Genomic DNA, 22,998 nt, shown 5'->3' with positions numbered 1-22,998 from the left:
GAGGACAGAAACTAGACCAGGTTTATCGAGGACCTGAACTGGACCAGGTTTATAGAGGACAGAAACTGGACCAGGTTTATAGAGGACAGAAACTAGACCAGGTTTATAGAGGACCTGAACTGGACCACGTTTATGAAGGACCTGAACTGGACCAGGTTTATAGAGGACCTGAACTGGACCAGGTTTATAAAGGACCTGAACTGGACCAGGTTTATAGAGGAAAGAAACTGGACCAGGTTTATAGAGGACAGAAGATGGACCAGGTTTATAGAGGACCTGAATTGGACCAAGTTTATAGAGGACCTGAACTGGACCAGGTTTATAAAGGACCTGAAATGGACCAGGTTTATAGAGGACCTGAACTGGACCAGGTTTATCGAGGACCTGAAATGGACCAGGTTTATAGAGGACCTGAATTGGACCAGGTTTATAGAGGACAGACACTGGACCAGGTTTATCGAGGACCTGGACTGGACCAGGTTTATAGAGGACCTGAACTGTACCAGGTTGATAGAGGACCTGAGCTGGACCAGGTTTATAGAGGACCTGAACTGTACCAGGTTGATAGAGGACCTGAGCTGGACCAGGTTTATACAGGACCTGAACTGGACCAGGTTTATAGAGGACCTGAACTGGACCAGGTTTATAGAGGACCTGAACTGGACCAGGTTGATAGAGGACCTTAACTGGACCAGGTTTATAGAGGAAAGAAATTGGACCAGGTTTATAGAGGACAGAAACTGGACCAGGTTTATAGAGGACCTGAACTGGACCAGGTTGATAGAGGACCTTAATTGGACCAGGTTTATAGAGGACAGAAACTGGACCAGGTTTATAGAGGACAGAAACTGGACCAGGTTTATAGAGGACCTGAACTGGCCCAGTTTTATAGAGGACCTGATCTGGACCAGGTTTATAGAGGACAGAAACTGGACCAGGTTTATAGAGGACCTGAACTGGACCAGTTTTATAGAGGACCTGATCTGGACCAGGTTTATAGAGGACAGAAACTGGACCAGGTTTATAGAGGACCTGAACTGGACCAGGTTTATAAAGGACCTGAACTGGACCAGGTTTATAGAGGACCTGAACTGGACCAGGTTTATAAAGGACCTGAACTGGACCAGGTTTATGAAGGACCTGAACTGGACCAGGTTTATAGAGGACCTGAACCGGACCAGGTTTATAGAGGACAGAAACTAGACCAGGTTTATCGAGGACCTGAACTGGACCAGGTTTATAGACGTCTTGAACTGGACCAGGTTTATAGAGGACCTGAACCGGACCAGGTTTATAGAGGACAGAAACTAGACCAGGTTTATCGAGGACCTGAACTGGACCAGGTTTATAGACGTCTTGAACTGGACCAGGTTTATAGAGGACCTGAACCGGACCAGGTTTATAGAGGACAGAAACTGGACCAGGTTTATAGAGGACAGAAACTGGACCAGGTTTATAGACGTCCTGAACTGGACCAGGTTTATAGAGGACAGAAACTGGACCAGGTTTATAGACGTCCTGAACTGGACCAGGTTTATAGAGGACAGAAACTGGACCAGGTTTATGGAGGACCTGAACTGGACCAGGTTTATAGAGGACCTGAACTGGATCAGGTTTATAGAGGACAGAAACTGGACCAGGTTCATAGAAGACCTGAACTGGAGCAGGTTTATAGAGGACCTGAACTGGATCAGGTTTATAGACGACAGAAACTGGACCAGGTTTATAGAGGACCTGAAATGGACCAGGTTTATAGAGGACCTGAACTGGACCAGGTTTATAAAGGACCTGAACTGGACCAGGTTTATAGAGGACCTGAACTGGACCAGGTTTATAAAGGACCTGTACTGGACCAGGTTGATAGAGGACCTGAACTGGACCAGGTTTATAGAGGACCTGAGCTGGACCAGGTTTATACAGGACCTGAACTGGATCAGGTTTATAGAGGACAGAAACTGGACCAGGTTTATAGAGGACTGAAACTGGACCAGGTTTATAGAGGACCTGAACTGGACCAGGTTTATAGAGGACCTGAACTGGACCAGGTTTATAAAGGACCTGAACTGGACCAGGTTTATAGAGGACCTGAAATGGACCAGGTTTATAGAGGACCTGAATTGGACCAGGTTTATAGAGGACAGACACTGGACCAGGTTTATCGAGGACCTGGACTGGACCAGGTTTATAGAGGACCTGAACTGTACCAGGTTGATAGAGGACCTGAGCTGGACCAGGTTTATAGAGGACCTGAACTGTACCAGGTTGATAGAGGACCTGAGCTGGACCAGGTTTATACAGGACCTGAACTGGACCAGGTTTATAGAGGACCTGAACTGGACCAGGTTTATAGAGGACCTGAACTGGACCAGGTTGATAGAGGACCTTAACTGGACCAGGTTTATAGAGGAAAGAAATTGGACCAGGTTTATAGAGGACAGAAACTGGACCAGGTTTATAGAGGACCTGAACTGGACCAGGTTTATAGAGGACCTGAACTGGACCAGGTTGATAGAGGACCTTAACTGGACCAGGTTTATAGAGTAAAGAAATTGGACCAGGTTTATAGAGGACAGAAACTGGACCAGGTTTATAGAGGACAGAAACTGGACCAGGTTTATAGAGGACCTGAACTGGCCCAGTTTTATAGAGGACCTGATCTGGACCAGGTTTATAGAGGACAGAAACTGGACCAGGTTTATAGAGGACCTGAACTGGACCAGTTTTATAGAGGACCTGATCTGGACCAGGTTTATAGAGGACAGAAACTGGACCAGGTTTATAGAGGACCTGAACTGGACCAGGTTTATAAAGGACCTGAACTGGACCAGGTTTATAGAGGACCTGAACTGGACCAGGTTTATAAAGGACCTGAACTGGACCAGGTTTATGAAGGACCTGAACTGGACCAGGTTTATAGAGGACCTGAACCGGACCAGGTTTATAGAGGACAGAAACTAGACCAGGTTTATCGAGGACCTGAACTGGACCAGGTTTATAGAGGACAGAAACTGGACCAGGTTTATAGACGTCCTGAACTGGACCAGGTTTATAGAGGACAGAAACTGGACCAGGTTTATAGACGTCCTGAACTGGACCAGGTTTATAGAGGACAGAAACTGGACCAGGTTTATGGAGGACCTGAACTGGACCAGGTTTATAGAGGACCTGAACTGGATCAGGTTTATAGAGGACAGAAACTGGACCAGGTTCATAGAAGACCTGAACTGGAGCAGGTTTATAGAGGACCTGAACTGGATCAGGTTTATAGACGACAGAAACTGGACCAGGTTTATAGAGGACCTGAAATGGACCAGGTTTATAGAGGACCTGAACTGGACCAGGTTTATAAAGGACCTGAACTGGACCAGGTTTATAGAGGACCTGAACTGGACCAGGTTTATAAAGGACCTGTACTGGACCAGGTTGATAGAGGACCTGAACTGGACCAGGTTTATAGAGGACCTGAGCTGGACCAGGTTTATACAGGACCTGAACTGGATCAGGTTTATAGAGGACAGAAACTGGACCAGGTTTATAGAGGACTGAAACTGGACCAGGTTTATAGAGGACCTGAACTGGACCAGGTTTATAGAGGACCTGAACTGGACCAGGTTTATAAAGGACCTGAACTGGACCAGGTTTATAGAGGACCTGAACTGGACCAGGTTTATGAAGGACCTGAACTGGACCAGGTTTATAGAGGACAGAAACTGGACCAGGTTTATAGAGGACCTGAACTGGACCACGTTTATGAAGGACCTGAACTGGACCAGGTTTATGAAGGACCTGAACTGGACCAGGTTTATCGAGGACCTGAACTGGACCAGGTTTATAGAGGACAGAAGATGGACCAGGTTTATAGAGGACCTGAACTGGACCAGGTTTATAACGGACCTGAAATGGACCAGGTTTATAGAGGACCTGAACTGGACCAGGTTTATCGAGGACCTGAACTGGACCAGGTTTATCGAGGACCTGAACTGGACCAGGTTTATAAAGGACCTGAAATGGACCAGGTTTATCGAGGACCTGAACTGGACCAGGTTTATCGAGTACCTGAACTGGACCAGGTTTATCGAGGACCTGAACTGGACCAGGTTTATAGAGGACCTGAACTGGACCAGGTTTATAGAGGACCTGAACTGGACCAGGTTTATCGAGGACCTGAACTGGACCAGGTTTATAGAGGACCTGAACTGGACCAGGTTTATAGAGGACAGAAGATGGACCAGGTTTATAGAGGACCTGAATTGGACCAAGTTTATAGAGGACCTGAACTGGACCAGGTTTATAAAGGACCTGAAATGGACCAGGTTTATCGAGGACCTGAACTGGACCAGGTTTATCGAGGACCTGAACTGGACCAGGTTTATAGAGGACCTGAACTGGACCAGGTTTATAGAGGACCTGAACTGGACCAGGTTTATCGAGGACCTGAACTGGACCAGGTTTATCGAGGACCTGAACTGGACCAGGTTTATAGAGGACCTGAACTGGACCAGGTTTATAGAGGACCTGAATTGGACCAGGTTTATAGAGGACAGACACTGGACCAGGTTTATAGAGGACCTGAACTGGACCAGGTTGATAGAGGACCTGAGCTGGACCAGGTTTATAGAGGACCTGAACTGGACCAGGTTTATAGAGGACCTGAACTGGACCAGGTTTATAGAGGACCTGAACTGGACCAGGTTTATAGAGGACCTGAACTGGACCAGGTTGATAGAGGACCTGAACTGGACCAGGTTGATAGAGGAAAGAAATTGGACCAGGTTTATAGAGGACCTGAACTGGACCAGGTTTATAGAGGACAGAAACTGGACCAGGTTTATAGAGGACAGAAACTGGACCAGGTTTATCGAGGACCTGAACTGGACCAGTTTTATAGAGGACCTGATCTGGACCAGGTTTATAGAGGACAGAAACTGGACCAGGTTTATAGAGGACCTGAACTGGACCAGGTTTATAAAGGACCTGAACTGGACCAGGTTTATGAAGGACCTGAACTGGACCAGGTTTATAGAGGACCTGATCTGGACCAGGTTTATAGAGGACCTGATCTGGACCAGGTTTATAGAGGACAGAAATTGGACCAGGTTTTTAGAGGTCCTGAACTGGATCAGGTTTATAAAGGACCTGAACTGGACCAGGTTTATAGAGGACAGAAACTGGACCAGGTTTATAGAGGACAGAAATTGGACCAGGTTTTTAGAGGTCCTGAACTGGATCAGGTTTATAAAGGACCTGAACTGGACCAGGTTTATAGAGGACAGAAACTGGACCAGGTTTATAGAGGACAGAAACTGGACCAGGTTTATAGAGGACAGAAACTGGACCAGGTTTATAGAGGTCCTGAACTGGATCAGGTTTATAAAGGACCTGAACTGGACCAGGTTTATAGAGGACCTTAAACTGGACCAGTTTTATAGAAGACCTGAACTGGACAGTACTCCCACGGGGTTACTAGGTAAACTCCCCCCTCACCTACCCCTCCCATCTCCCAGGGTAGGGCGGGTGGATGTTCATCTCTCTAGCTCGGGTTCTCTACCAGAGTCCTGGGAGGCTCCTCTTCAGTATCTTAGCTGTTCGTGGGATTGATCTTCTCTGGACGGAGATGTCTGATGTTCCACCAGGTATCTGTTGGAGCCACTTCTCCAGTGTGGAGGACACGGCCCCCAGTGCTCCCATCACTATGGGTACTACTGTTGCTTCCACCCTCCAGACCTTCTCCAGGTCTTCCTTGAGCCCTTGGTACTTCTCCAGTTTCTCCTTTTTCCTGATATCCCCATCATTGGGGATGGATCCATCAATCACTACGGCTTTCCTCTGCTGCTTATCCATGATCACTTTGTCCGCTTGGTTGGCCACCACCATTTTATCTGTCTGGATCTGGAATACCCAGAGGATCTTAGTCCTCTCATTCTCCACCACCTTGGGGGGAATTTCCCACTGGGACTTAGGGGTCTCGCCCAAAGACTGTTGGGATAGGCTCCAGCTTCCCTGCGACGCAATAATCGGACTAAGCGGTTGGGAAAATGAATGAACGAATGAACATATACTGTATAAAGAGAACTGGCGCGCGCCACCAGAGGCATACACTCTTATTTTGGAGGCCAGCGAGCGGAACCGGAAATGTCCTTGAAGCGGCGGCGCTAACGGCTAACGGCTAGCGGAGAGAAACGCGAGCATCCCGGTGATTAACGGACAAACCGACTGGTAGCGCGAGCCGCCGACCTTACTCACATGCTGTCGCTCAACTGAAGAAGCTTCTGGAAGCTGCCCGTGCGTCGTCTCCATGGCTACGGAGGACTTGTACGAGGTGACGCTAGTGAATGCTAAATGCTAACTGTTAGCGAGAAGTTTTTAAGTTTGGTGAAGTTCGTCGGTGCAGCTAGTTAGCAGCTGGTTAGCAACCGGTTGACCAACTGGTTAGCAGCTGGTTGACCAGCTGGTTAGCAGCCGGTTAGCAGCTAGTAGCAGCCGGATGACCAGCTGGTTAGCAACCGGTTAGCAGCTGGTTGACCAGCCGGTTAGCACCTGGTTGACCAGCCGGTTGACCAGCTGGTTAGCAACCAGTGGACCAGCTGATTAGCAGCTAGTTAGCATCCGGTTGACCAGCTGGTTAGCAACCGGTCAGCAGCTAGTTGACAGCCGGTTGACCAGCTGGTTAGCAACCGGTTAGCAGCTAGTAGCAGCCGGATGACCAGCTGGTTAGCAACCGGTTAGCAGCTGGTTGACCAGCCGGTTAGCACCTGGTTGACCAGCCGGTTGACCAGCTGGTTAGCAACCAGTGGACCAGCTGATTAGCAGCTAGTTAGCATCCGGTTGACCAGCTGGTTAGCAACCGGTCAGCAGCTAGTTGACAGCCGGTTGACCAGCTGGTTAGCAACCGGTCAGCAGCTAGTTGACAGCCGGTTGACCAGCTGGTTAGCAACCGGTTAGCAGTCGGTTGACCAGCTGGTTGACCAGCTGGTTAGCAGTTGGTTGACCAGCTGGTTAGCAACCGGTTAGCAGACGGTTGAACAGCTGGTTAGCAGCCGGGTGACCAGCTGGTTGACAAGCCGGTTAGCAGCTGGTCAGCAGCCGAGTGAACAGCTGGTTAGCAACCGGTTAACAGCCGGTTGACCAGCTGGTTAGCAGCTGGTTGACTACCTGGTTAGCAGCTGGTTGATCCGTAATCTAATGATTGAACCAGATAAACCGTCTGAATTAGCTTGCTGTTAGCTTCATGCTAACTGACAGCAGAGGAAGTTTGGTGTGTTCCGCAGGTTCAGGTGTTTCTGGTCATCAGCTGATCCAGATCAAACACTGTGATGGTGGCGTGTGTGTTGATGGAGGACGTGTCTTACAGGTGGAGAGGATCGTGGACAGGAGGAAGACCAGGAAAGGTAGGGTGGAGTACCTGGTCAGGTGGAGGGGTTACGGCTCTGACGGGGACACCTGGGAGCCCGAGAGCCACCTGTCCACGTGCATGAGCTACGTGCACGAGTTCAACCGTCAGCAAAGACAGAACACTTTACTGCGCTCCACCCGCACCCTCCCCCCCACCCCCAGATCTCCTCCCACCCCCCCTACATCCCCGCCTCGCCAAGGTCTCAGCGGGGACGTACGTCTCCAGGTGAGAACACCTGTCAGCCTGTCTCACCTGCCCAGCCCACCCCCACATGGCCCCCAGCAGTCCCAGTCCAGCTCCCAGCAGTCCCAGTCTGGTCCCCAGCAGTCCCAGTCCAGCTCCCAGCAGTCCCAGTCCGGCCCCCAGCAGTCCCAGTCCGGCCCCCAGCAGTCCCAGTCCAGCTCCCAGCAGTCCCAGTCCGGCCCCCAGCAGTCCCAGTCCGGCCCCCAGCAGTCCCAGTCCAGCTCCCAGCAGTCCCAGTCCGGCCCCCAGCAGTCCCAGTCCGGCCCCCAGCAGTCCCAGTCCAGCTCCCAGCAGTCCCAGTCCGGCCCCCAGCAGTCCCAGTCCAGCTCCCAGCAGTCCCAGTCCGGCCCCCAGCAGTCCCAGTCCGGCCCCCAGCAGTCCCAGTCCAGCTCCCAGCAGTCCCAGTCCGGCCCCCAGCAGTCCCAGTCCGGTCCCCAGCAGTCCCAGTCCAGCTCCCAGCAGTCCCAGTCCGGCCCCCAGCAGTCCCAGTCTGGTCCCCAGCAGTCCCAGTCCAGCTCCCAGCAGTCCCAGTCCGGCCCCCAGCAGTCCCAGTCCGGCCCCCAGCAGTCCCAGTCCAGCTCCCAGCAGTCCCAGTCCGGCCCCCAGCAGTCCCAGTCCGGCCCCCAGCAGTCCCAGTCCAGCTCCCAGCAGTCCCAGTCTGGTCCCCAGCAGTCCCAGTCCAGCTCCCAGCAGTCCCAGTCTGGTCCCCAGCAGTCCCAGTCCAGCTCCCAGCAGTCCCAGTCCGGCCCCCAGCAGTCCCAGTCCGGCTCCCAGCAGTCCCAGTCTGGTCCCCAGCAGTCCCAGTCCGGCTCCCAGCAGTCCCAGTCCGGCCCCCAGCAGTTGGATGAAGGTTATTGTGGCGGTCTGATGTCGGCGCTGCTGGCCAGCTCTGCCCGCCGTAGTATTGACCTGTCGAAGACGGGCATCAAGATCCTGGTTCCGAAGAGTCCAATGAACAGCCGGCCGGACTCGGAGGAGTCCCTGAGTCTGGAGGCCGGAGCCCAGGAGGCCCACCAGGTCCCCCCGGAGGTGGCCCTGCTGCAGAAACCTGCAGGAGTCCAGCTGGGTCCTGGAGAGGAGAGGGCCCGCATGGGGACCAGACCCAGGGGCCAGAACCCCCTGGTCCCCCCCCGGGTTCCTGTCACACCTGCCGCCATGCGCTGCCTCAACAGTTCAGGTGAGTCTGGACCAGGACCGGGTCTAATCTAGGATTCATCAGACCTGCAAAACCAGTCATAGAGCTGACTGGTGAGACAGACGAGTAGACAGGTGGACAGACAGACGGACAGATGGACAGACAGAAGGACAGACGGGACAGAAGGACAGAAGAACGGACAGATGGACAGACGGGACAGAAGGACAGAAGAATGGACAGATGGACAGACAGACAGAAGGACGGACAGAAGAACGGACAGATGGACAGACAGAAGGACAGACGGACAGAAGAACGGACAGACAGAAGGACAGAAGAACGGACAGATGGACAGACAGAAGGACAGACGGACAGAAGAACGGACAGACAGAAGGACAGAAGAACGGACAGATGGACAGACAGAAGGACAGACGGACAGAAGGACAGACGGACAGAAGGACGGACAGACAGAAGGACAGACGGACGGACAGACAGAAGGACGGACAGAAGAACGGACAGATGGACAGACAGAAGGACAGACGGACAGAAGAACGGACAGACAGAAGGACAGAAGAACGGACAGATGGACAGACAGAAGGACAGACGGACAGAAGGACGGACAGACAGAAGGACAGACGGACGGACAGACAGAAGGACAGACGGAAATACGGACAGAAGGACGGACAGACAGAAGGACAGACGGAAATACGGACAGAATGACGGACAGACAGAAGGACAGAAGGACGGACAGACAGAAGGACAGACAGACAGAAGGACGGACAGACAGAAGGACAGACGGAAATACGGACAGAAGGACGGACAGACAGAAGGACAGAAGGACGGACAGACAGAAGGACAGACAGACAGACAGACAGAAGGACGGACAGAAGGACGGATGGACAGAAGGACAGACAGACTGACAGACAGAAGGACAGACGGTAAGGTATGGTAACCAGGTGCGCAGGTGTTTCTGGATCCAGGTGACCCTCTGGACCACCTGGATCCGGAAACAGTGAGTCTCGTCCCTCCAGGACTCTCGGGGCTGATGGAGGCGGTTGCCGCCAGTGGGTTGCCAGGTGTGCAGACAGCTGTTGCCGGGGCGACGGTTGTGATGGGGAAGAGGCGCCTGGAGGAGCGGTCGGCGTTCGACAAGCGTCTGCGGTTCAGCGTCCGCCAGACAGAGAGCGCCTACCGTTACCGTGACATCGTGGTGAAGAAACAAGATGGCTTCACTCACATCCTGCTGTCCACCAAGAGTTCTGAGAACAACACGCTGAACCCCGAGGTGAGGCCCCGCCCACAGCCCCGCCCACTTCACCTGTCCGCACACCTGAGTCCCTCCCTCTCCTGCCAGGTGATGAAGGAGATCCAGAGCGCCATGGCCACAGCGGCGTCTGACGACAGTAAGCTGGTGCTGCTGGGCGCCGTCGGCAGCATCTTCTGCTGCGGCCTGGACTTCCTGGATTTCATCAGACGGCTGGCGGACGACCGGAAGAAGGAGAGCATCAAGATGGCCGAGACCATCAGGTAGGCGCCGCTGCCGCCACCTGCACGCAGCATCACACCGTCCTCCTCCTGGACCGTCTGTGTCTCCTCAGGACCTTCATCAACACCTTCATCCAGTTCAGGAAGCCCATCGTGGCGGCGGTGAACGGACCGGCGCTCGGACTCGGCGCCGCCCTCCTGCCGCTCTGCGACGTGGTCTGGGCCAATGAGAAGGCCTGGTTCCAGACGCCGTACACGGCCTATGGACAGACGCCGGACGGATGCTCCTCCTTCACCTTCCCACGCGTCATGGGCGTGGCCTCGGTCAGCACGCCGCCTCTTCATCACATCCTCATCACATCCTCCTCTTCATCACATCCTCCTCTTCATCACATCCTCCTCTTTATCACATCCTCATCATATCCTCCTCTTCATCACATCCTCATCATATCCTCCTCTTTATCACATCCTCATCATATCCTCCTCTTCATCACATCCTCATCACATCCTCCTCTTTATCACATCCTCATCATATCCTCCTCTTCATCACATCCTCATCACATCCTCCTCTTCATCACATCCTCCTCTTCATCACATCCTCCTCTTCATCACATCCTCATCACATCCTCCTCTTCATCACATCCTCATCACATCCTCCTCTTCATCACATCCTCATCACATCCTCCTCTTCATCACATCCTCCTCTTTATCACATCCTCATCACATCCTCCTCTTCATCACATCCTCATCACATCCTCCTCTTCATCACATCCTCCTCTTCATCACATCCTCCTCTTCATCACATCCTCCTCTTTATCACATCCTCATCACATCCTCCTCTTCATCACATCCTCATCACATCCTCCTCTTCATCACATCCTCCTCTTCATCACATCCTCCTCTTCATCACATCCTCCTCTTTATCACATCCTCATCACATCCTCCTCTTCATCACATCCTCATCACATCCTCCTCTTCATCACATCCTCCTCTTTATCACATCCTCATCACATCCTCCTCTTCATCACATCCTCATCACATCCTCCTCTTCATCACATCCTCCTCTTCATCACATCCTCCTCTTCATCACATCCTCCTCTTTATCACATCCTCATCACATCCTCCTCTTCATCACATCCTCCTCTTTATCACATCCTCATCATATCCTCCTCTTCATCACATCCTCATCACATCCTCCTCTTTATCACATCCTCATCACATCCTCCTCTTCATCACATCCTCATCACATCCTCCTCTTCATCACATCCTCCTCTTCATCACATCCTCCTCTTTATCACATCCTCATCATATCCTCCTCTTCATCACATCCTCATCACATCCTCCTCTTTATCACATCCTCATCACATCCTCCTCTTCATCACATCCTCATCACATCCTCCTCTTCATCACATCCTCCTCTTCATCACATCCTCCTCTTTATCACATCCTCATCACATCCTCCTCTTCATCACATCCTCCTCTTCATCACATCCTCATCACATCCTCCTCTTTATCACATCCTCATCACATCCTCCTCTTCATCACATCCTCCTCTTCATCACATCCTCATCACATCCTCCTCTTTATCACATCCTCATCACATCCTCCTCTTCATCACATCCTCCTCTTTATCACATCCTCATCACATCCTCCTCTTCATCACATCCTCATCACATCCTCCTCTTCATCACATCCTCATCACATCCTCCTCTTCATCACATCCTCCTCTTTATCACATCCTCCTCTTCATCACATCCTCATCACATCCTCCTCTTCATCACATCCTCATCACATCCTCCTCTTCATCACATCCTCATCACATCCTCCTCTTCATCACATCCTCCTCTTCATCACATCCTCATCACATCCTCCTCTTCATCACTTCCTCATCACATCCTCCTCTTCATCACATCCTCATCACATCCTCCTCTTCATCACATCCTCATCACATCCTCCTCTTCATCACATCCTCATCACATCCTCCTCTTCATCACATCCTCCTCTTTATCACATCCTCATCACATCCTCCTCTTCATCACATCCTCATCACATCCTCCTCTTCATCACATCCTCCTCTTCATCACATCCTCCTCTTCATCACATCCTCATCACATCCTCCTCTTCATCACATCCTCCTCTTCATCACATCCTCCTCTTCATCACATCCTCCTCTTCATCACATCCTCATCACATCCTCCTCTTCATCACATCCTCATCACATCCTCCTCTTTATCACATCCTCATCACATCCTCCTCTTCATCACATCCTCCTCTTTATCACATCCTCATCACATCCTCCTCTTCATCACATCCTCATCACATCCTCCTCTTCATCACATCCTCATCACATCCTCCTCTTCATCACATCCTCCTCTTTATCACATCCTCATCACATCCTCCTCTTCATCACATCCTCATCACATCCTCCTCTTTATCACATCCTCCTCTTCATCACATCCTCCTCTTTATCACATCCTCATCACATCCTCCTCTTCATCACATCCTCATCACATCCTCCTCCTCATCACATCCTCCTCTTCATCACATCCTCCTCTTCATCACATCCTCATCACATCCTCCTCTTCATCACTTCCTCATCACATCCTCCTCTTCATCACATCCTCATCACATCCTCCTCTTCATCACATCCTCATCACATCCTCCTCTTCATCACATCCTCATCACATCCTCCTCTTCATCACATCCTCCTCTTCATCACATCCTCATCACATCCTCCTCTTTATCACATCCTCATCACATCCTCCTCTTCATCACATCCTCATCACATCCTCCTCTTCATCACATCCTCCTCTTCATCACATCCTCCTCTTCATCACATCGTCATCACATCCTCCTCTTTATCACATCCTCATCACATCCTCCTCTTCATCACATCCTCCTCTTCATCACATCCTCATCACATCCTCCTCTTTATCACATCCTCCTCTTCATCACATCCTCCTCTTCATCACATCCTCCTCTTCATCACATCCTTCTCTTTATCACATCCTCCTCTTCATCACATCCTCATCACATCCTCCTCTTTATCACATCCTCCTCTTCATCACATCCTCCTCTTCATCACATCCTTCTCTTTATCACATCCTCCTCTTCATCACATCCTCCTCTTCATCACATCCTCATCACAGCCTCCTCTTCATCACATCCTCATCACATCCTCCTCTTCATCACATCCTCCTCTTTATCACATCCTCATCACAGCCTCCTCTTCATCACATCCTCATCACATCCTCATCTTCATCACATCCTCCTCTTCATCACATCCTCATCACATCCTCCTCTTCATCACATCTTCCTCTTCATCACCTCTTCATCACATCCTCCTCTTCATCACATCCTCATCACATCCTTCTCTTCATCACATCCTCATCACATCCTCCTCTTCATCACATCCTCATCACATCCTCCTCTTCATCACATCCTCCTCTTCATCACATCCTCCTCTTTATCACATCCTCATCACATCCTCCTCTTCATCACATCCTCATCACATCCTCCTCTTCATCACATCCTCATCACATCCTCCTCTTCATCACATCCTCATCACATCCTCCTCTTCATCACATCCTCCTCTTTATCACATCCTCCTCTTCATCACATCCTCCTCTTTATCACATCCTCATCACATCCTCCTCTTCATCACATCCTCATCACATCCTCCTCTTCATCACATCCTCCTCTTCATCACATCCTCCTCTTCATCACATCCTCCTCTTTATCACATCCTCATCACATCCTCCTCTTCATCACATCCTCATCACATCCTCCTCTTCATCACATCCTCCTCTTCATCACATCCTCCTCTTCATCACATCCTCCTCTTTATCACATCCTCATCACATCCTCCTCTTCATCACATCCTCATCACATCCTCCTCTTCATCACATCCTCCTCTTCATCACATCCTCATCACATCCTCCTCTTCATCACATCGTCATCACATCCTTCTCTTTATCACATCCTCCTCTTCATCACATCCTCATCACATCCTCCTCTTCATCACATCGTCATCACATCCTCCTCTTCATCACATCCTCCTCTTCATCACATCCTCATCACATCCTCCTCTTCATCACATCGTCATCACATCCTTCTCTTTATCACATCCTCATCACATCCTCCTCTTCATCACATCCTCCTCTTCATCACATCGTCATCACATCCTCCTCTTCATCACATCCTCATCACATCCTCCTCTTCATCACATCCTCATCACATCCTCCTCTTCATCACATCCTCCTCTTCATCACATCCTCCTCTTCATCACCTCTTCATCACATCCTCCTCTTCATCACATCCTCATCACATCCTCATCTTCATCACATCCTCCTCTTCATCACATCCTCCTCTTCATCACCTCTTCATCACATCCTCCTCTTCATCACATCCTCATCACATCCTTCTCTTCATCACATCCTCCTCTTCATCACATCCTCATCACATCCTCCTCTTCATCACATCCTCATCACATCCTCCTCTTCATCACATCCTCATCACATCCTCCTCTTCATCACATCCTCATCACATCCTCCTCTTCATCACATCCTCATCACATCCTCCTCTTCATCACATCCTCCTCTTCATCACATCCTCATCACATCCTCCTCTTCATCACATCCTCCTCTTATCACATCCTCATCACATCCTCCTCTTCATCACATCCTCATCACATCCTCCTCTTCATCACATCCTCATCACATCCTTCTCTTTATCACATCCTCCTCTTCATCACATCCTCATCACATCCTCCTCTTCATCACATCGTCATCACATCCTCCTCTTCATCACATCCTCCTCTTCATCACATCCTCATCACATCCTCCTCTTCATCACATCCTCCTCTTCATCACATCCTCCTCTTCATCACATCCTTCTCTTTATCACATCCTCATCACATCCTCCTCTTCATCACATCCTCCTCTTCATCACATCGTCATCACATCCTCCTCTTCATCACATCCTCATCACATCCTCCTCTTCATCACATCCTCATCACATCCTCCTCTTCATCACATCCTCCTCTTCATCACATCGTCATCACATCCTCCTCTTCATCACATCCTCATCACATCCTCCTCTTCATCACATCGTCATCACATCCTCCTCTTCATCACATCCTCATCACATCCTCCTCTTCATCACATCGTCATCACATCCTTCTCTTTATCACATCCTCATCACATCCTCCTCTTCATCACATCCTCCTCTTCATCACATCCTCCTCTTCATCACATCCTTCTCTTTATCACATCCTCATCACATCCTCCTCTTCATCACATCCTCATCACATCCTCCTCTTCATCACATCCTTCTCTTTTTCACATCCTCCTCTTCATCACATCCTCCTCTTCATCACATCCTCATCACATCCTTCTCTTTATCACATCCTCCTCTTTATCACATCCTCCTCTTCATCACCTCTTCATCACATCCTCCTCTTTATCACATCCTCATCACAGCCTCCTCTTCATCACATCCTCATCACATCCTTCTCTTTTTCACATCCTCCTCTTCATCACATCCTCCTCTTCATCACATCCTCATCACATCCTTCTCTTTATCACATCCTCCTCTTTATCACATCCTCCTCTTCATCACCTCTTCATCACATCCTCCTCTTTATCACATCCTCATCACATCCTCCTCTTCATCACATCCTTCTCTTCATCACATCCTCCTCTTCATCACATCCTCATCACATCCTTCTCTTCATCACATCCTCCTCTTCATCACATCCTTCTCTTTATCACATCCTCCTCTTCATCACATCCTCCTCTTCATCACATCCTCATCACATCCTCCTCTTCATCACATCCTCATCACAGCCTCCTCTTCATCACATCCTCATCACATCCTTCTCTTTTTCACATCCTCCTCTTCATCACATCCTCCTCTTCATCACATCCTCATCACATCCTTCTCTTTATCACATCCTCCTCTTTATCACATCCTCCTCTTCATCACCTCTTCATCACATCCTCCTCTTTATCACATCCTCATCACAGCCTCCTCTTCATCACATCCTCATCACATCCTTCTCTTTTTCACATCCTCCTCTTTATCACATCCTCCTCTTTATCACATCCTCCTCTTCATCACCTCTTCATCACATCCTCCTCTTTATCACATCCTCATCACATCCTCCTCTTCATCACATCCTTCTCTTCATCACATCCTCCTCTTCATCACATCCTCATCACATCCTTCTCTTCATCACATCCTCCTCTTCATCACATCCTTCTCTTTATCACATCCTCCTCTTCATCACATCCTCCTCTTCATCACATCCTTCTCTTTATCACATCCTCCTCTTCATCACATCCTCCTCTTCATCACATCCTCATCACATCCTCCTCTTCATCACATCCTCATCACAGCCTCCTCTTCATCACATCCTCATCACATCCTCCTCTTCATCACATCCTCATCACATCCTTCTCTTCATCACATCCTCCTCTTCATCACATCCTCCTCTTCATCACATCCTTCTCTTTATCACATCCTCCTCTTCATCACATCCTCATCACATCCTCCTCTTCATCACATCCTCATCACATCCTCCTCTTCATCACATCCTCCTCTTTATCACATCCTCCTCTTCATCACATCCTCCTCTTTATCACATCCTCATCACATCCTCCTCTTCATCACATCCTCATCACATCCTCCTCTTCATCACATCCTCCTCTTCATCACATCCTCCTCTTCATCACATCCTCCTCTTTATCACATCCTCATCACATCCTCCTCTTCATCACATCCTCATCACATCCTCCTCTTTATCACATCCTCCTCTTCATCACATCCTTCTCTTTATCACATCCTCCTCTTCATCACATCCTCATCACATCCTCCTCTTCATCACATCGTCATCACATCCTCCTCTTCATCACATCCTCCTCTTCATCACATCCTCATCACATCCTCCTCTTCATCACATCGTCATCACATCCTCCTCTTCATCACATCCTCCTCTTCATCACATCCTCATCACATCCTCCTCTTCATCACATCCTCCTCTTCATCACATCGTCATCACATCCTCCTCTTCATCACATCCTCATCACATCCTCCTCTTCATCACATCCTCCTCTTCATCACATCCTCATCACATCCTCCTCTTCATCACATCCTCATCACATCCTCCTCTTCATCACATCCTCCTCTTCATCACATCGTCATCACATCCTCCTCTTCATCACATCCTCATCACATCCTCCTCTTCATCACATCCTCCTCTTCATCACATCCTCCTCACATCCTCCTCTTCATCACATCCTCTTCATCACATCCTCCTCTTCATCACATCCTCATCACATCCTCCTCTTCATCACATCCTCCTCACATCCTCCTCTTCATCACATCCTCCTCTTCATCACATCCTCCTCTTCATCACATCCTCATCACATCCTCCTCTTCATCACATCCTCATCACATCCTCCTCTTCATCACATCCTCCTCTTCATCACATTCTCATCACATCCTCCTCTTCATCACATCCTCATCACATCCTCCTCTTCATCACATCCTCCTCTTCATCACATCCTCCTCTTCATCACATCGTCATCACATCCTCCTCTTCATCACATCCTCATCACATCCTCCTCTTCATCACATCCTCCTCTTCATCACATCCTCCTCACATCCTCCTCTTCATCACATCCTCCTCTTCATCACATCCTCCTCTTCATCACATCCTCATCACATCCTCCTCTTCATCACATCCTCCTCACATCCTCCTCTTCATCACATCCTCCTCTTCATCACATCCTCCTCTTCATCACATCCTCATCACATCCTCCTCTTCATCACATCCTCATCACATCCTCCTCTTCATCACATCCTCCTCTTCATCACCTCTTCATCACATCCTCCTCTTCATCACATCCTCATCACATCCTCCTCTTCATCACATCCTCCTCTTCATCACATCCTCCTCTTCATCACATCCTCCTCTTTATCACATCCTCCTCTTCATCACATCCTCCTCTTCATCACATCCTCCTCTTCATCACATCCTCCTCTTTATGACATCCTCATCACATCCTTCTCTTCATCACATCCTCCTCTTCATCACATCCTCATCACATCCTTCTCTTCATCACATCCTCCTCTTCATCACATCCTCATCACATCCTTCTCTTCATCACATCCTCCTCTTCATCACATCCTCATCACATCCTCCTCATCATCACATCCTCATCACATCCTCCTCTTCATCACATCCTCCTCTTCATCACATCCTCATCACATCCTCCTCTTCATCACATCCTCCTCTTTATCACATCCTCATCACAGCCTCCTCTTCATCACATCCTCATCACATCCTCATCTTCATCACATCCTCCTCTTCATCACATCCTCCTCTTCATCACCTCTTCATCACATCCTCCTCTTCATCACATCCTCATCACATCCTCATCTTCATCACATCCTCCTCTTCATCACATCCTCCTCTTCATCACCTCTTCATCACATCCTCCTCTTCATCACATCCTCATCACATCCTTCTCTTCATCACATCCTCCTCTTCATCACATCCTCATCACATCCTCCTCTTCATCACATCCTCATCACATCCTCCTCTTCATCACATCCTCATCACATCCTCCTCTTCATCACATCCTCCTCTTTATCACATCCTCCTCTTCATCACATCCTCCTCTTCATCACATCCTCATCACATCCTCCTCTTCATCACATCCTCCTCTTTATCACATCCTCCTCTTCATCACATCCTCCTCTTCATCACATCCTCATCACATCCTCCTCTTCATCACATCCTCCTCTTCATCACCTCTTCATCACATCCTCCTCTTCATCACATCCTCATCACATCCTTCTCTTCATCACATCCTTCTCTTCATCACATCCTCATCACATCCTCCTCTTCATCACATCCTCATCACATCCTCCTCTTCATCACATCCTCATCACATCCTCCTCTTCATCACATCCTCATCACATCCTCCTCTTCATCACATCCTCCTCTTCATCACATCCTCCTCTTCATCACATCCTCATCACATCCTCCTCTTTATCACATCCTCCTCTTCATCACATCCTCATCACATCCTCCTCTTCATCACATCCTCATCTTCATCACATCCTTCTCTTTATCACATCCTCCTCTTCATCACATCCTCATCACATCCTCCTCTTCATCACATCGTCATCACATCCTCCTCTTCATCACATCCTCCTCTTCATCACATCCTCCTCTTCATCACATCCTCATCACATCCTCCTCTTCATCACATCCTCCTCTTCATCACATCCTCCTCTTCATCACATCCTTCTCTTTATCACATCCTCATCACATCCTCCTCTTCATCACATCCTCCTCTTCATCACATCGTCATCACATCCTCCTCTTCATCACATCCTCATCACATCCTCCTCTTCATCACATCCTCATCACATCCTCCTCTTCATCACATCCTCCTCTTCATCACATCGTCATCACATCCTCCTCTTCATCACATCCTCATCACATCCTCCTCTTCATCACATCGTCATCACATCCTCCTCTTCATCACATCCTCATCACATCCTCCTCTTCATCACATCGTCATCACATCCTTCTCTTTATCACATCCTCATCACATCCTCCTCTTCATCACATCCTCCTCTTCATCACATCGTCATCACATCCTCCTCTTCATCACATCCTTCTCTTTATCACATCCTCATCACATCCTCCTCTTCATCACATCCTCATCACATCCTTCTCTTTATCACATCCTCCTCTTCATCACATCCTCCTCTTTATCACATCCTCCTCTTCATCACCTCTTCATCACATCCTCCTCTTTATCACATCCTCATCACAGCCTCCTCTTCATCACATCCTCATCACATCCTTCTCTTCATCACATCCTCCTCTTCATCACATCCTTCTCTTTATCACATCCTCCTCTTCATCACATCCTCCTCTTCATCACATCCCCATCACATCCTCCTCTTCATCACATCCTCATCACATCCTCCTCTTCATCACATCCTCATCACATCCTCATCTTCATCACATCCTCATCACATCCTCCTCTTCATCACAGCCTCCTCCTCATCACATCCTCATCACAGCTTCCTCCTCATCACATCCTCATCACAGCCTCCTCTTCATCACATCCTCATCACATCCTCCTCTTCATCACATCCTCATCACATCCTTCTCTTCATCACATCCTCCTCTTCATCACATCCTCCTCTTCATCACATCCTTCTCTTTATCACATCCTCCTCTTCATCACATCCTCCTCTTCATCACATCATCATCACATCCTCCTCTTCATCACATCCTCATCACATCCTCCTCTTCATCACATCCTCCTCTTCATCACATCCTCATCACATCCTCCTCTTCATCACATCCTCCTCTTCATCACATCCTCATCACATCCTCCTCTTCATCACATCCTCATCACATCCTCATCCTCATCACATCCTCCTCTTCATCACATCCTCATCTTCATCACATCCTCCTCCTTCTCCTCCTAACCCTCCTCCTCCTCCTCCTCCTCCCCAGGCCAGTGAGCTCCTCCTGGGGGGCAGGAGGCTGACGGCCCAGGAGGCGTGTCTGAAGGGTCTGGTGTCTCAGGTCATGTGGCCGGGAACCTTCAGCCAGGAAGTCCTGCTGAGGATCAGAGAACTGGTGTCGGTGGACCCCATGGTCGGTAAGCCGCCTTCACGCCGATCCCGGCCCGCTGCGCTCCCTAAGTTCTGGTTCTGGTCTGCAGGTCCTGCGAGAGTCCAAAGCCCTGATGAGGAGCAGCAGCCGCAGTGCCTTGGAGCAAGCCAACGAGCGCGAGTGTGAAGCCCTGAAGAGGGTGTGGGGGTCGTCGCAGGGGACCGACTCCATCCTGCAGTACCTGCAGAGGAGAACCGACCTCTGCTGAGACCCGCTCTGGTTCTGGACCGGTACCCTGCTGAGACCCGCTCTGGTTCTGGACCGGTACCCTGCTGAGACCCGCTCTGGTTCTGGACCGGTACCCTGCTGAGACCCGCTCTGGTTCTGGACCGGTCCTCTGATGGACTGGTCTACTGGCGAACCGGTTCTGGACTCGGCTGACTGTTCCCTTCATGTTCTCAGTGGAACATTAGAACCTTCTGGGTCTAGTAGATGCATCTAAGCCAACCAGAACCGACTCCAGAACCACCAGGCCACCTGAGGGGTTCCTCAGAATCATCCTGGACCACTTGAACCCGTCATGGAGCAGGTGAGGTCACACCTGAACAGGTCCTCTCAACTCCACGGAAACCAGACCGTGGTCTCTGGACCAGATCAAGTTGGACTCTTCTGGACCGGTTCTAGTCTGTTCTGTTGGACTGTGTGCAGCACTCCCCACAGGCGGAACCGGTCCAGTTGCTGGTTACTCAGGATCATGTTGATATAAAACTGCCTGGATCCGGCCCGGACCGGGTCCATGTCGGTCTGGACCGGATCCGTTCGGGACCGGGTCCATGTCGGTCTGGACCGGATCCGGCCGGGACCGGGTCCATGTCGGTCTGGACCGGATCCGTTCGGGACCGGGTCCATGTCGGTCTGGACCGGGTCCGGCCGGGACAGGGTCCATGTCGGTCTGGACCGGGTCCGGCCGGGACAGGGTCCATGTCGGTCTGGACCGGGTCCGGCCGGGACCGGGTCCATGTCGGTCTGGACCGGATCCGGCCGGTCAGCAGCAGCATCATTTTATTCTGATCAGGAATCGATACTGAATGTGAATAAAATATTTAAATTTCCTGTAAATGTCAGATTCTTTTGTTCTGGTCGGTTTTCTATGTGGATCAGGACCACGGGGGGTTCTGGCTGTCACATCTACCGTCAGTACCGCCAATCCGCTACCCGACCGTGAGGATCCGTCGGGACGGGGATTCAGGGTTTACGTTGTTCTGAGCTGCAGAAAAGAAAGACCCAACAAAGTCAGCAGAACTTTTATTCAGCACATAAACACCAACAAAAGAACACGGTTTCAGGGCCCGGCTTGGTCCTGAGGTCCCAAAGTCTCGAGGTCCCGGGGTCCTGAGGTCCCAAAGTCCCGGGGTCCCCATGTCTCGAGGTCTCGAGGTCCCCATGTCTCGAGGTCCCCATGTCTCGAGGTCCCCATGTCTCGAGGTCCCCATGTCTCGAGGTCCCGGGGTCCCCATGTCTCGAGGTCCCCATGTCTCGAGGTCTCGAGGTCCCCATGTCTCGAGGTCCCCATGTCTCGAGGTCCCCATGTCTCGAGGTCCTGAGGTCCCAAAGTGCCATGGCCATGGTTTTAAAACCTCTTGGTGCTTTGCTGGGTTTTACAGGTTTCCTGTTCCTGGTTATCAAACTCAGGTGAAGCTGCGAGGTTTCGGAGACCGGTCATGGTGGTCACTGATGGAACACAGACCAGTTTGTTCAACTGGTACCCATCCAGAACTGGTTTGTTCCCATCAAAGTTATGGGACTCTTTAAAACAGACAAGAGGACCCAACAAGGGGACAGGTGTCTCGTGGAGGACAGGTGTCTTGTGGAGGACAGGTGTCTCTTGGGGGACAGGTGTCTTGTGGAGGACAGGTGTCTTGTGGAGGACAGGTGTCTCGTGGAGGACAGGTGTCTCGTGGAGGACAGGTGTCTCTTGGGGGACAGGTGTCTTGTGGAGGACAGGTGTCTTGTGGAGGACAGGTGTCTCGTGGAGGACAGGTGTCTCGTGGAGGACAGGTGTCTCTTGGGGGACAGGTGTCTCGTGGAGGACAG

At 50.1% G+C, this 22,998-nt stretch overlaps 1 protein-coding gene across 2 annotated transcripts; it reads left to right on the top strand.

The window, feature by feature from the left end:
• Positions 1-6,144: 6,144 nt before the first annotated feature.
• cdyl (chromodomain protein, Y-like) lies at positions 6,145-21,954 on the top strand. Of its 2 annotated transcripts, none has more exons than XM_079243706.1 (7): positions 6,145-6,319; positions 7,352-8,813; positions 9,800-10,053; positions 10,123-10,295; positions 10,367-10,577; positions 20,803-20,946; positions 21,014-21,954. In XM_079243706.1, the coding sequence occupies exons 1-7, from the start codon at positions 6,296-6,298 to the stop codon at positions 21,170-21,172; spliced, it is 2,427 nt and encodes an 808-aa protein (XP_079099832.1). In that variant the 5' UTR covers positions 6,145-6,295; the 3' UTR covers positions 21,173-21,954. The 2 variants fall into 2 exon arrangements, with proteins under 2 accessions (XP_079099832.1, XP_079099833.1); XM_079243707.1 differs by having other exon boundaries at positions 20,803-20,950.
• The last annotated feature ends 1,044 nt before the right edge of the window (positions 21,955-22,998 follow it).

Source organism: Telmatherina bonti (genome assembly GCF_933228915.1).
Source record: "Telmatherina bonti genome assembly, chromosome: 7".
NCBI classification, from domain to species: domain Eukaryota; kingdom Metazoa; phylum Chordata; class Actinopteri; order Atheriniformes; family Telmatherinidae; genus Telmatherina; species Telmatherina bonti.
Note: the sequence above shows the minus strand (reverse complement) of the source record. Positions and strands in the feature narration are given on the sequence as shown.